Consider the following 14,731-nt stretch of genomic DNA (forward strand, 5'->3'; position numbering starts at 1 on the left):
ATTTTTCTATTTTGTCTCTTTTTCTTGTTTTCATGTAGCATACGTGCTATGAAATAAGTTTAAGTAGTTGATACCCCTATGTTGGGATGAGTTGGGAAGTCAGCCAGAATACAATAGGAAATAAATGGGTGGCTTCTATAATCATTGTCTAAAAGTTTTGGTTTTTAATACCCTAATTTTCTGAAGAATGACAATTTTAAATTAGTGGGTAGCTCAGATATATAATATGTGAGCTACCATCTTCTTTATTAAAATTAGGTAAATTAGCATTTTTTAATAGGTAAACTATAAAACTGGGCAAAAGTAGAATATCCAGAAAATTCCTATACTGGGAAATAACGTTTTGAATTAAAACTCCATAAATTAAAAAGTAGCAATTTCTAAAAGTCACAATAAAGAAATCCTATTTCAAAGAAAATCTGCTTAATTTTTTCCCTATTGCTTAGAAAAAGTAAGAGTGTAGTTTTCAAGAACTCTCATTTTCCAGTACAGCAATGGTAATATAGATTCTTGACACTCCCAAATCACATGTATTTTGCGAGGATTTTCTGTGATAATCTTCTACTGCAAACTGACTGCCTTTCTAGCTTTCACTAATGTATTCCATCCCACTTGATGGCCTAGCAGATCATAGGATATGGAGGATTTCTTAGAATAAAATTCCTCTTCTCCAAAATTAACAGGTTTTGACTAGGAACCATCCCATTTCTGTAGACCTGCACTAGCTTTCTTTTGGGACCATTTTCCACAAATAAATACAAGTTTTCTACTTCTTTCTCTCTTCCCCTCCACCCAAACTACCTTAAACACACACATATTTTTTCAAGAGAGTTATCTATGTAATCAGTGATGACTTATCAGTTAATTACTTCTGAATACCATTCTAGTGCAGTTCAATTTCATTACCTCTGCAGAGTACACGATTACATGTCACAAAACCCCAAAATACATGTGGAGCTTTAAGAAATATATTGCAGCCCAGAATTCAAGTCCATTTAGAATGAATTGAGTTTCTATGGGAAATAACTCAGATTGTAGTGAGGGAGATTTTCATGTTGTGTAATACTGTCATTGTGATCATTTAAATGAATAATCTAAAGGTCATGTTCTTATTTTACTTAGAAATCAGCAGATGAGCAAAGTATATATGAAAAGGAGAGAATAGCACATGCAAAACAAATTATAAAACCATTTATTCTCAGAAGAGTAAAAGAAGAGGTAACTCTTATCTGCATATTTTTATTATGATTGGTTTTTTAAAATCTGTTTTCTTCTTTATTTGAATGATCTGCTTCAACTGTTTTCCTTTCACAGGTTCTCAAGCAGCTACCCCCTAAGAAAGATCGAATTGAGTTGTGTGCAATGTCAGAGAAGCAGGAGCAACTCTATTTGGGTCTTTTCAACAGATTGAAAAAATCTATCAATAACATGGGTATAACCTGATTTTCACAATTTTATATGAAAAATAATTCTGTACTAGGGCTGCATTTTGTTTAGTGCTATGATAGTGGGATTTGCTCATTTTTAAAAAATTAGTTGGAATTTGAAGAAATAGTTTTAAAACCTTTTGTTTGCATTGAGATGTATTTCAATAAACAGCTATCAGCTTGTTGTTGTTTTTAATGTGTCACAGAAAAAAACACAGAAATGTGCAATGTCATGATGCAACTGAGAAAAATGGCCAATCATCCTTTATTACATCGCCAATATTACACAGCTGAAAAACTCAAGGAAATGTCTCAGCTTATGCTAAAGGTAAGGATTTTGTATTATGCTAACACTAAGCTTTATTAACACTAATAAACATGAGGTTTATTGTTAGTCCAAAAATCAGACCGTTGAACCTAGTAAGCATATTAATTAACCACGTATTTAAGAAAAACATTTTTAACACAGAGTTCAAAATAATATAGGGGACGTAAGAGCCAAGAAGGACTGACAGTCTACATCAGGAGTCAGCCAACTATGGCCTTAGGGCCAGATATGACAATAGCTATTTCTACAAATAAAGATTTGTTCTAACACAGCCACACCCTTTTGTTTCTTTGTTTTCTGTGACTGCTTTCTCAGTACGAGGGCAGAGTGGAGTAGCTGCAAAACAGATTATTTCGCCTACAGAGCCTAAAATATTTACAGAAAAAGTTTGCCAACTCCTGGTCTGGACTTCCATAATGCACTTCTTTTATTTATTTTTCACCAAAAAGATTCATCAGATTGTATGTCCTGGATAATGAGTCATTTTTGTCCGTTTATTTTCTTCATTTTATTTCTTCTTTATTGTAGTTTGTCTACAGTTTTAGCTGTTACTCTCTATTTTTGCCTCATTCTCCCTTAATCGAACCCTATTTCTCCCCGCAGATCATTGTGTTTAAAGCAACCGTTTGCTTTTTTTAAATTTTTTATATTAAACTTATGGAAAATTTCAGACATGTAAAAGCAGAGAGAATTGTATAATGAAATCTTCTACGCATATGAAACCTTCACCCATTTTCTACAGTTATCATCTGGAATGACACTACTCTCTCTTGTTTCACCTAGAATCCTCTCCAGGATCATTTTGGACCAAATTCTAGACATTTCATCTGTAAATTTATCAGTGTGTTATCTCTAAAACAATAAGAACATCCCCCCTTTATTGTACCTAAAAAAATGAATATTAATTTCCTTTGGTAAATCTGTTGCACTAAAATATTTTATGATTTAGATATTTTATCAGATGTGAACAATTTTATTAGGTTGTTCTAATCATATTATAAATTATCTTCATTTTGAAGTATATATTGTTTTGTTTTGTTTTGAGGAACCTACACATTGTGAGGCTAACCCTGACCTGATCTTTGAAGACATGGAAGTTATGACAGACTTTGAATTACATGTACTTTGTAAACAGTATCGACACATTAATAACTTCCAGTTAGACATGGACTTGATTTTAGATTCTGGAAAATTTCGAGTTTTAGGCTGCATCTTGTCTGAATTGAAACAGAAGGTACTAAAGAAGAATTCTGCTCCTTATATGTTTCCCCAGTTAGTTCAACTTCTTTGAAACAGTTCTGGCATGATTTGACTTTCTTGAAGCTTTAGCCTGTGTTCTACATTCTTCTAGAAACTGGTGTTTGAGCATTTTTTGGATGTATTTGGGCATATATTTTCCTGATTACTCTTCTTCCATCTAACAGAAGTTAGTAGAATATATCTATACTAATTTTTTTTTAATAATTTTAATTGTCATTATTTCATAGGTGACAATCTATATAATTGCTTCAAAATTAATAAATTGAAGATATTGATACTATGTAAAATAAATTAATACTACAATTTATATGTGAAATAGATTTGTAAGATCACAATCTAAGTAGTACTTTTAGTAGCTATTCCCATTAGTCTTAAAAATCAATTTTAGGTCAAAGTTTAGAAGATAATTTACTTGTATATAATCTAAAATAAGAAACCTTAGCTATGATTACTTTATTATTATTAAAGAAGCAGTTTTTCATTAGATACTTATAATTTTACTTTTTCTGTGTCTAATTAATATGTGTATTTCCACAGGGTGATAGAGTTGTATTATTCAGCCAGTTCACCATGATGCTGGATATTTTAGAGGTTCTCTTAAAACATCATCAGCATAGGTACCTCAGATTAGATGGAAAGACTCAGATTTCTGAAAGGTTGGTATACTTTCGTTTCAGAAAATCTCTCCACCTTACCCTCAGATAAGAGTAAATGTTAGAATTTTAAATGTCTAGGGCATTTGATGGAATTGTATTGCTTTGAGTCTTACGTTTGGTTACTTTTAAATCATTCATTAACTTAAGATGAAGAAAATTTAATTTTTGGTCTGAATCGTATACAAATATATTTTGAAACAACTACTAGAATTATATATATGTCAGTGTTTTCTCTTTAAAAATCATTCTAAGTCTAAAACACTTTATCTTTAAACCAAGGTTATCTTAAAATCTTGGGCTTTTCATATTTTAAGGGTAATTGAGTAAGTTTGGGTTTGGTTTTTTGTTTGTTTTCTTTTTTAATTCCCAAAGTTTAAAAAGATTGTCTTAGAAGGAATGCTTTTTCTAGTGTGTTTAAACTGCATTGTATCTTTGGTTTATTTTTTTTATCGGCCAGAGTAAATTTTTTTTTTTCCTGCTTTAGAGTAAGAAAAGAAGTCTTGCTAAAAGAGAATACATCAATATAGTTTGATTTTGAGATTCTTAGTTCATCGGGTATATTGTCTGAGTCACAGCTGACAGACTCTGAGAAGGTTAAAGATTGAAAAGCCGTGTGCAGAATTTAGAAAAGCCGGAAGTCATTAAACAAAGGACAAAACAGTCCCTTAGCAATTAATCAAATCTGAATAGTTAAAAGTAAGAGTTAGTAGGGAGATAAATGGTATAGAAAAGAAGTTGGTGAATTGGGTAGGTCTTTTCAATAAAACAGCTGCAGGAAAAATAACTAGAATGCCAAGAGCATGTATTTACATCTTCAGGTTTATTTTCCATGTGAAGTGATTGTTTTCAGTTTTAATTATATACCTTTTTGTGAGATTTAACCTAATATATTTGTCCTATAGGATTCATCTAATTGACGAGTTTAATACCGATATGGATATCTTTGTGTTTCTGCTGTCAACAAAAGCTGGTGGCCTAGGAATAAACCTGACTTCAGCAAATGTTGTTATACTTCACGATATTGACTGTAATCCTTACAATGACAAACAAGCAGAAGATAGATGCCATAGAGTAGGCCAGACTAAGTAAGTGTTTGCAGTTGAAATTTATTTTTAATCAAATGCCAGTTTAATTTGTATAGAATATTAGGATGTGATCTTGCAGATGTCCTGCCTTAGTTTTTATATTTTCAGCAAAGCATGGCTCCCGCTGTATTTTATACCAACCAGTGTTGAATATGAACTCCACCATGTAATCTATTCATATTCTAGTAATTAAAACAGGGAGTTCCCTGGCAGTGCAGTGGTTAGGACTAGGTGCTTTCACTGCCGAGGGCGCGGGTTCAGCCCTGGTCAGGCGACTAGGATCCCACAGGCCATGTGGCGTGGCCAAAAAAATAAAAAATAAATAAAAGAAAACCACCTCCCATCCCTGGTCCAAGTAGTTATGCAGCAAATGAAAACTAAGTATTACCAATGGTCCAGCCCCTTTGAAAAAGATTAGTAATTGGTAATTACTAATTAGTAACTTGCTTGTTAGACCATGTAAGAGCCAGATAGACTGGGTAATGTGCATACGATTGCTACCTTGTTACCTCATAGGAAATAGATTATGTGAGCTGTGGATATTTTAGGTGAAGGTTAAATTAGACATTGGTCACAGGACACAAAGATGAAAATACCTATAATTCAGCTCTATTCTCACATGTAAACAGCAGACAATCAATGTTTTCTTTGTGGAGTATTTTACTGTACTTCCAAAAGACATTGATAAGTTCATTTATGAACCAAATATTTATCAGTACTTAAAGGTGGAACTAAAACCTCCCATGTAATCTTTATACTTTACTACACTTCCTTACTTTTTGAACTAAATTATTTCTTGGAACCTGATAAGCACAGCATGTTGTTTTTAAAAATAGAATACCCTACCTCAACCCAGAACTGTTTGTTGTAATACACTTTTACCAGTAATTTTAAAGTACAGATATCTTTTTCTCATCTCTTGAATCAATAGGAAAGGATGTTTAAAAGTGACGTGCTCAGAAAATGTCAATCTCAAGTAGTTTGAATAAAAGAATTTAAATTTATGGATGTATTTGTTAAACAATTTTCAAATTATTCTTATTGCATTCTAAGGTGAGTTATGTCGTTTATATATATTAAGTAATTATATATTAAGTAACCAATGGACGTATCTTGTATTTTCCTTAGAGAAGTACTAGTTATAAAATTAATAGGCCAAGGGACAATCGAAGAATCCATGCTAAAAATTAATCAACAGAAATTGAAACTAGAACAAGATATGACCACAGTAGATGAAGGTAAGTTATTTGTCAGCATAAACTTTATTTATATGAAAAGGCATCAACTTAGCAGTAGCAAGGGGATAATAAAGATGGTTTGAGTCCTTAACTTGGCGTGCAGTTTAGGGATAGCATGGGAGAAGATAAGCATACTTATTTCAAAAGTACTACAATAACTAAGATCATTTTGGCAGAACTGATACGAACACTTTGATTTTGAAAAATTCTGTCTCTGACATCAAAATATCCCAGAAATAAATTAAAATTAGGTCTATAATTTTATCTACAATTTTATGATTTACTTATATTTATGAATCCAGAGATTTAAAGTACATGGCATAATATTAAGTTATTTAGAACTCTCATATTTATATTAATTTCATTTTGACTAGCCAAATACTCATTTCACTAGAGTACAATAAAATTCATTTATTCAAAAATTGAATAATTTCAGATTAAAGAGCAGTTGGATACTAGAAACAATTGTCAAATAAGAGAATCCTCTCCATTTCCTCCATGTTTTTGAATAGAATAATTTTTAAAGTTTTAAAAGTTCAAATTATATATATATATATATATATATATATATATATATATATATATATATATATATATATATATATGATAATACATTCACATAGTTCAAAATTCCTAAGATATTAAAGGGCAAACAAAAGCCTCTTTCTCACCCTATCACCCAGCTTCCCCAGAAAGATGACGCATTAGGGTTTGTTTTTTTTTTAAGTGTACGACTAGTTGTTTTTGCATCTTGCTATTTTTATTTGATGTTAAGTTTGGATTTCATGGGCTATTTTCATATCTGTGGACGAGCTTGGAGGCAAGCATGTCAGTGAATTCCCTGAGAGTTTATGCAGTAGTTTGTGTTCCTAATCATGTTTTTTACTGAAAGGAGAAGAGTAGATAAAAGTAGTCTCTTAAGTTTAGACTGTAACTGGGGTCTCTGTGGTGACAGAGAGAGAGAGAGAGAGAGAGAGACAGCTGGATAAGTGTCTAGATACTGGGGTCTTGTTTAATTGAAAAAAAAAAATTTTTTAAGACAATGTATCTTTGGACTGAAAATAAGTGTAGATGAAATGATTTCTGTTTGGTTGGATTTGGGAGTTTTGTCTTTATTTTCACTATTCAGATTGTTACATTAAAAAAAAATTTATTTTTTTTTTTGTATATTTTCTTTTATTCTCTTTTACATCTTGTGTTGAATTTTTTGGTAAATGTTTTTATTTAGTGAACCTGAGGAGTAAATACTATGTGCTGTATGAATAGGATATGATCCAAACTATATCTGCATATCTCTGTCAAATCAAAAACAGAAGCTGTAGACTGCTGTGCTGGCAATGTGAACACAAGCACAGAGGAAGTTGCCCTAACATATGTAGGAATTCGGGAATATTTTTAACAGGAAGTGACACTGAATCAGGCTGGGCCTTGAAAGATTATTAAGAATTCACCAAAAGTAGGGAAAATTGGAGAGAAGAAATACGTTGCATAAAATATTTTTATCAAAATTTTAACACCAGTTTCTGACCTGCAGGTGACGAAGGGAGTATGCCAGCAGATATAGCCACATTACTAAAAACATCAATGGGCCTGTGAAATAAGAATTGTTAATTCCTAACTGATGATGAAACATCAACTTGGTGCACTCAAGGACATTTACATTATGATGACCATGGGGTTTATGAACATTTATAACTTTTTATAATTTCCATATTACATTTCTCATAGTATGGACAACTTTTTTGCCACTAACTGAATTCTCCAGATGCTCACGTGAAATTTCAAAAAAAAGCCACAGATACGTAGTCTTGAAGATGTTAAATAATCATTTTACAAAACAGTTTTCTGAATGGGGATTAGTTGGTGATTGTTTGTAACAAATACGCTAATGCTTTAGAAATGTCAGTATTTTTGTAATTATTTCTACCTCCAAATATATATATATATTGTCTTTCACTGGATAATATGTGTAGATTTTTACATGTGCCTTATTTGACAATGCTTATGTCTTGTTTTTGCTCGTCTCATTTGAAGTTCTTTTTTATTATGTTAAAGAATGCAGCTGTATAGATTATATAGCTTTCATTTTATTGCTATTTGAAACAGATGTTCACCACTGTCAACAAGAACTCAACCTGAATTTAAAGGTGGCATTCCATATACTAACACCCCCAGGTCCTCCCAAGTACTTCTGTTAAAACAGATTTGTTTGGCTAGGCACTAAGTTGTTTTCCAGTGAATAGTAACTAAAGAAGCCCTTATCTTGCTCCATGGATTAATTCCTTCTGTTCATTTCCCAACTGCACTAACTGTGCTTATTACTCTGCCTATTCTTGTGCATGTTTTCATTGATTTCCCTCTCCTGGCTTTTGCTTCTCTTGAAACTGTTGCCCAGTCATTTCTGCTCCAGTTCTCTTTACTCTCTAAATAGTAGTTTATTCCTGCCACAGCTCCGCACATCAGCAAAATATTTGGTGACATTCTTCTAGCCTGGCAGAACAGGTTAACAGGCTATTTCACTTCAAAGCAGACTGAATGTGACTTCATTTCAAGGCAGCATTAGGTACTGCATGGAAATAGGTCATTAACTTTAAATTCTTATCAAAATATAACTTAGCAGTTTTCAGAATTTCCAGTATGGGACCTCCTAAAGAGAGAGCCATTGTTCAATTCCAAATCAGTGTGGGTGACAAAGTGAAATTTAGAAGAGGTAAAGTTGTCTACTTGATATTTAACTCTTTATTAAATCTTTCTTTAAATTTTTGCCTGTCAGTCTATATTGCTGTTTTATTATACATCAGTTTCTTTGTATAACTTGTGAGTTTCATGTGTTTTGTTTTATTATGTAAATATTATTATAAATAAACTTATTTATAAATCAAAGATTTGTTAATTATTGGAGATTATACTTTCAAGACCTCCTGACTTCCTAAATTTTTAAGGTAATATAATCCTCGACTTAGAAGGCTAATGAAGCTCTTACATTGATTCTTCAGATACTGTAGACTGAAAGCTGATGAGTCAGTAGACTTAGCCAATCTTGCAAGTGTATTGAATATACTCAACAGGTTTTAGTGTACTGGGCTGAAGGGACCTGCAAATAGTATTAATACCTCCTTCTGCATCACAGTACCCAAATTGCTTAGTGAAATGTTGAGAATATCCTAAAAATCGCATAATGGATTTCTCATAACTTTCCTGTATTAACGTGTCTTCAACGATAGTCTGTTTCTTTTGTTGTTGTTGTTAAATCCATATTTTTATTTTAATGAAATGTAGTTGGGTTCTCCCTGTAATGCCATATTATGTTTTTGGTGTAATAAAAATATTTGTGATCATAAGTTGTATTTTCACACCCTTAGTAGTTTCTAAACTTTCATCCCTTTACCTTTAAAAATGCATGATATGGAAGGACTTCCCTGGTGGTGTAGTGGTTAAGAATCCACCTGCCAATGCAGGGGACACGGGTTCGAGCCCTGGTCCAGGAAGATCGCACATGCCGTGGAGCAACTAAGCCCGTGCACCACAACTACTGAGCCTGCGTGCCGCAACTACTGAAGCCCACACACTCTAGGGCCCACGTGCTGCAACTACTGAAGCCCAGGTGCCTAGAGCCTGTGCTCCACAACAGGAGAAGCCACTGCAGTGAGAAGCCCACGCACCACAACGAAGAGTAGCCCCTGCTCAGCACAACTAGAGAAAGCCCACGCACAGCAACAAAGACCCAAAAAAAAAAAAAACCCATAATGTTGAGCACAAAAGAGATGATATTGTGTGCTTAATATCGTCTCTCTCAGTAAACTGGTACTTACTACTTTGGGTGTATTCTCATTAGTCCCTTTATTGGACTGATGTCAGTAAATATCATAATTCATTGTCAGTAAAGAGCCTATGAAGCCACAGTTGTTGGAGTAATATCTTGGCCAACTGAAGCAACTTATGTTTTTATTAATACAGGTCACACACAGAAGACGTATGTGTTTTCATAACTGTATTTCTCACCCCATAGAGATGTAACTTTATACCAATAGATAATCTATGTTGAAACATTAATATTGCTCCTAGTTGTTGGTGTTATTGTATAGTGGTTAGGAGTATCAGGAGATTTGGTGTCCATTTTTGTGACCTTCAGCAAGACACTTAAATGGTCCATAAAATTAAGGAATTGATTGTTTTAACTTCCCAAAAGGTATGGTTATTTTTCTGATTATAATATGCAGTCAGTTCCGTTTCTGCTCTGATTAATTCATGTTCTCTCACACTTGTTTACTTGCTCAGTGAGGAGACGTTTAATTTAGATATAGGATGGGGTAATGGAATGTGGTGTTGTCCTTTCAGTGAAAAAAAGTTGACCTAAAGGTTATGATGATGCTATGATTGAAATATTTCCTTATAAAACCTGCTGTGGTTGCAGTTTCTATTAGAATTATGATAATTATATGTAAACAAGTGGGGCTGATTATCTTAGAGTTTTCATAATTTAGATAAACATTGTATCTGTCAGTTTTACTAAATTCTGTTTTCATTAAAGCTTGTCAGAATGTAATTATGTGGAGGAAAATGAACACGCATAAGAGGGAAGAAAAGTTTCCACCTTCGTTAGAGTATTTGAATTTCTTCTGTGAAAGGTAATTTTTTTTCTTTAGACTGCCTTGATGACATGATTCAGCACTTTGCAAATGAGAGTCACTTATAACCTATTGTCATTTCTTAACAGCCACTAACAACGGTAAGAAATTGTAATCCAAAGAAGCAAGGTACTTGGGAAATACACTGTTTTTCTGTGTAATCCTTAATATACGTGTACAGTATTTAACTTCCTTTTCCCGAGTTTCATAGAGCATCTTTGGGAGGAAAGAAGCACCTTCAACAAGGTCACACTTAGATGGACTTGACTTTTCTTTCTTCCTCCCCACAACCTCTCCCCACTTTGTGCCTCTCAACTACATTCTCCTTCCTCTGCCCTGCAGTTCACGGATAAGGCCATCTATTTTGTTAATGTGTTTCCTGATACAACATGACATACTGAGATTAGACTATTCAGTATTAATGATATTAACAGGTAAATTGAACTAAAATGTGATGTTCCACTATAGTTATCTAAATATATAGTTATTTGGAAGATTTCTATATAAATGGCTTGTTTATACGGGCAGTTCTTGTACAGTAGTGTGGGACTGCAGAAATGATTCAAGTTGAAAGTGTGTAATCACTGGGGAAAATGATTTTTCCATGACCTTTAAAAATTTTGTCAGCACATTATAAATGTGTAAGTGAACAAAGTAGTAAAACTAATATTCAGTACACTGTAAAATATTAGAAACATTGAGGAAGTTTTATTTTTGTAAAAAATTTATCAGAGTAGTTTGAACAGTACCTTCCTATAAAACTTGGAAGCGAACATTTTTTTTTTGTCTCTCGGTAAATAGTCATAATCCTAAATTTGGATCAGCTTCCAACATTTTATTGCTCTTTCAGTGTCATGAAATATCCCTGTTCTTTTTTCTTTTTAAATGGAATTTATTTCTTCGAGGGGTTTAGGTTCATAGTAAATTCAGCCGGAAGTACAGAGAGGTCCCACGTACCCCTGCTCCCACACAGACACACCTTCCTTCCCCCACTATCGGCATCCTGCACCAGAATGGGACATTTGTTACGATCAGTGAAAATGCGTTGACACGTTATAATCACCCAAAGTCCGTAGATTACAGTAGGCTCCACTCTTGGTGTTGTACATTCTATGGGTTTGACAAATAAATCCATTATAGTATCATACAGAATAGTCTTACTGCCCTAAAAATCCATTTAAGTTTCCTCTATATCTTTTCATGGCTTGATAGATCATTTCTTTTTAGCACTGAATAATGGTTTCTTGTTTGCATGTACCCCAATTTACATATCCACTAACCTACTAAAGGATATTTTGGTTGCTTCTAAGTTTTGGCAGTTGTTGATAAGGCTGCCACAAACATTCATGTGCTGGTTTTCGTGTGGACCTGTTTTCAACTCCTTTGGGCAAATACCAAAGAGTGTGATTACTGGATCATATGGTAAGAGCATTTTAGTTTTGTAAGAAACTGCCAAACTCTCTTCCAAGGTGTATGTGCTGTTTCGCATCCCTATCAGCAATGAAGAAAAGTTCCTGGGGCCCGACGTTTTGGTGGTGTCAGTATTTTTAATTTTTGCCATTCTAATAGGTAGGTAATGGTATCTCCTTGTTCCTATTTGCAATTCCCTAGTGACATATGATGTTGAACATCTTTTCATATGCTTATTTGCCATCTGTATATCTTTGGTGAGGTGTCTGTCCAGGTCTTTTATCCATTTTGTAATCAGGTTTATTTTATTGTTGACTGTTAAGAGTTCTTTGTGTATTTTGGATAAAGTCCTTTTGCAAATGTTTTCTTCCTGTCTGTGGCTTGTCTTTTCATTTTTTTTTCTTGTATTGAAGTATAGTTGATGTACAATATCATATACATTACAGGTGTACAGTATAGTGATTCACAATTTTTAGTTTTTTAATTCATTTTTACTGGAGTATAGTTGCTTTACATTCTCTTCTCATTCTTTTGATCTCAGTTCTTTTAACGTGAAGGGTTTTTTGCCAATCTCACCTCCTTTGGGATATCTTCATCTTCTTTGTCACAACCAGTTTCCTCATTTGTGTCAATAAGTTTGCCTTCACCAAGTTCTTCTGGCTGCATATCTAGAGCCTCTTGAACTGCAACAGTGTCAACATTCTCACAGCCAGCTCTTTCCTTTTATGTTCAACTTGAATTTCACTCTACCATTTTCACTTTTCATTTCTTTATTGCACTTTAATCTTTGTTGGTGAGTTCCCTTTTTCAATTATCCATTTTTGTAAAATGTCAAGTGGGTTTATCACTGAAAAACAACACTTTGCTGTCTGTGCATGCATGGAAGATGTGCAGTGACCAATCACTAACAGATTTTGAAAGAAGCGGCATTGCTTATATATCTATCTGTTATTTACATAGTGATTTGCGGACTGAAGAGCTAGCAGCAAAGTTTATACTTTATGCGGTTACTCACAGTTAATATAGCATGGAAACTGAAGTCCAAACCTTTTCGGGGTTTTTTTTTTTTTTTGAAAATTTGTTATGTAACTAAACCATTGTGACTGAAATTCATGCATGTCAGAACTAGTGCAAAGCAAAGCCTGCCTGTATTGGAAACTATTTTTCTTCAGTTATAAATAATGTGAAGCTATTCTGAATAAAAAGGATACTGGAAACAAAACCCTTTTCTTCCCCCCCCCCCCCGCTTTTTTCCCTTTTTTTGATAAGCAGAATATGGCAGAAGTGAAAGTCTTGATGGAGCTGGGGAGGGGAGTGTGCAGGTTATGTGGCACGCTGGTGTAGCTTCTTATCTGATGAGAGTGGTGCTGTGAAGAATAACGAAGTTTGGAGGCAGCAGGCATCACCTAGAGTTTGGTTTGGGGCCTTCGCATTATCCAGTTGGCGATGGCAGGAATGCTTTGGACTTTCTTACGTAATGTCACCAGCCTGGGATGGTTGTCCAACAAATCAGGTTTAAAGACCAAAAGTGTGGTACTGCAAATTTCCCAGTAGAAATCTGCCCAAGTTACCTAGTTTAAAGGAAACAAATTTTCATTAGGACATAAAAGGCCTAACTTCTTAATCTAAAAATAGTTTCTTTTTAATTCAAAATAATGTGTTATTACAAAAGCAGAATGTGTGTATTATAGAAAATTATAGATAACACCATACTCCCAACACACAGAGGTTACTCACGTTAACACCTCTGTATATGGTATTTTTTTATGCATGTGTATTTTTACTAAAATGAGATCTTACAGTACATGATCTTTTGTAACTTGATTCAATTTCCATCTCCCTGTGACAGTACATTTTCATCTTATTTAACACATCATCAGTACTTTTCCATCTGTTCCAAAAATGTCCTTTATAGGACAAAGCAGAATCCATTCCAGGACCATGCATTTCACCTGGTTATGTCCTTTAACTCTCAATTCAGAACAGTACCCTTTTTTTTCCCATGTCACTGAATTATTGAAGATTCCACACTAGTCCTGCAGAATGTCCTGTCTTCAGGATTTTTATGATTACTTCATCGGTTCCTTTATATGGCAGAGTAAAAAGGAAGAGAGTGCAAGTTATCTTTAGAGAGTTCATAGTTTGAAGTTACATATTTTTGGCTAGCATACATTATACTGAATCACATCAGAAGACATATGTCTGACCATTAGTGTAACCCTAAGATTGGCCACAGGACAGTATCAGGATGATGGCAGTGTAGTCCTACTCTTGTATACCTGTTTTTTTAAATTTGTACGCTTGTTTGTTCTTTTATGACTAGATACTAATCTGGATGACATTACTTTGCCTCCATATAAATATCAGTCAAAGAATGAAGTTTAAATATGGATTATTCTTAGTTTTCCTTTTGTTTGGAATTTAATAATGCTGATTTCTAGTGTTTTATGAACTTGCTTACTAAACACCTGTCAACTAGGAGAGTCTACTGGTTAGAGGATTCAGAGTTCAGTCAACAAATATTTATGGAGGACCTACTATGTGCCCTGTACAGGTCTAGGTGCTGGGATTGACTAGAGAGCGAGATGTGATGCAAGCCCCTTCTCTGGTGCAGCTTTTACTTCAGAAGCAGGAAGACAAACGTCAAGTGTGGTACGAGGGATCGGCCAAGATGGCGGAGTAGAAAGGCCCTGAGCTCA

At 33.9% G+C, this 14,731-nt stretch overlaps 2 protein-coding genes across 21 annotated transcripts in view; one reads left to right on the forward strand and one right to left on the reverse strand.

Annotated features, from left to right (window-relative positions):
- SMARCAD1 (SNF2 related chromatin remodeling ATPase with DExD box 1) overlaps nt 1-8,877 on the forward strand; it is a gene marked incomplete at its 5' end in the record, with an annotated part of 69,328 nt that extends 60,451 nt beyond the window's left edge. For 3 of the 4 annotated variants that reach the window (XM_082461670.1, XM_082461671.1, XM_082461673.1), the window contains 8 exons: nt 1,123-1,218; nt 1,315-1,432; nt 1,634-1,755; nt 2,801-2,989; nt 3,553-3,671; nt 4,574-4,756; nt 5,885-5,994; nt 7,529-8,877. In XM_082461670.1, the coding sequence (XP_082317796.1) occupies nt 1,123-1,218; nt 1,315-1,432; nt 1,634-1,755; nt 2,801-2,989; nt 3,553-3,671; nt 4,574-4,756; nt 5,885-5,994; nt 7,529-7,590 (999 nt within the window). In that variant the 3' untranslated portion in view covers nt 7,591-8,877. Of the gene's footprint in view, nt 1-1,122; nt 1,219-1,314; nt 1,433-1,633; nt 1,756-2,800; nt 2,990-3,552; nt 3,672-4,573; nt 4,757-5,884; nt 5,995-7,528 lie in introns of those variants that run through there. The other variant, XM_082461672.1, reaches the window with a different exon arrangement.
- A 2,431-nt stretch (nt 8,878-11,308) lies between these two features.
- The window catches only part of HPGDS (hematopoietic prostaglandin D synthase), a 159,037-nt gene continuing 155,614 nt past the window's right edge, over nt 11,309-14,731 (reverse strand). For 16 of the 17 annotated variants that reach the window (XM_082461868.1, XM_082461876.1, XM_082461870.1 and 13 more), the window contains one exon: nt 11,309-13,603. In XM_082461868.1, the coding sequence (XP_082317994.1) occupies nt 13,439-13,603 (165 nt within the window). In that variant the 3' untranslated portion in view covers nt 11,309-13,438. The remainder of the gene's footprint in view (nt 13,604-14,731) is intronic. The other variant, XM_082461869.1, reaches the window with a different exon arrangement.

The sequence above is a fragment of the Balaenoptera physalus genome, assembly GCF_965194825.1.
Source record: "Balaenoptera physalus genome assembly, chromosome: 5".
Lineage (NCBI taxonomy): Eukaryota > Metazoa > Chordata > Mammalia > Artiodactyla > Balaenopteridae > Balaenoptera > Balaenoptera physalus.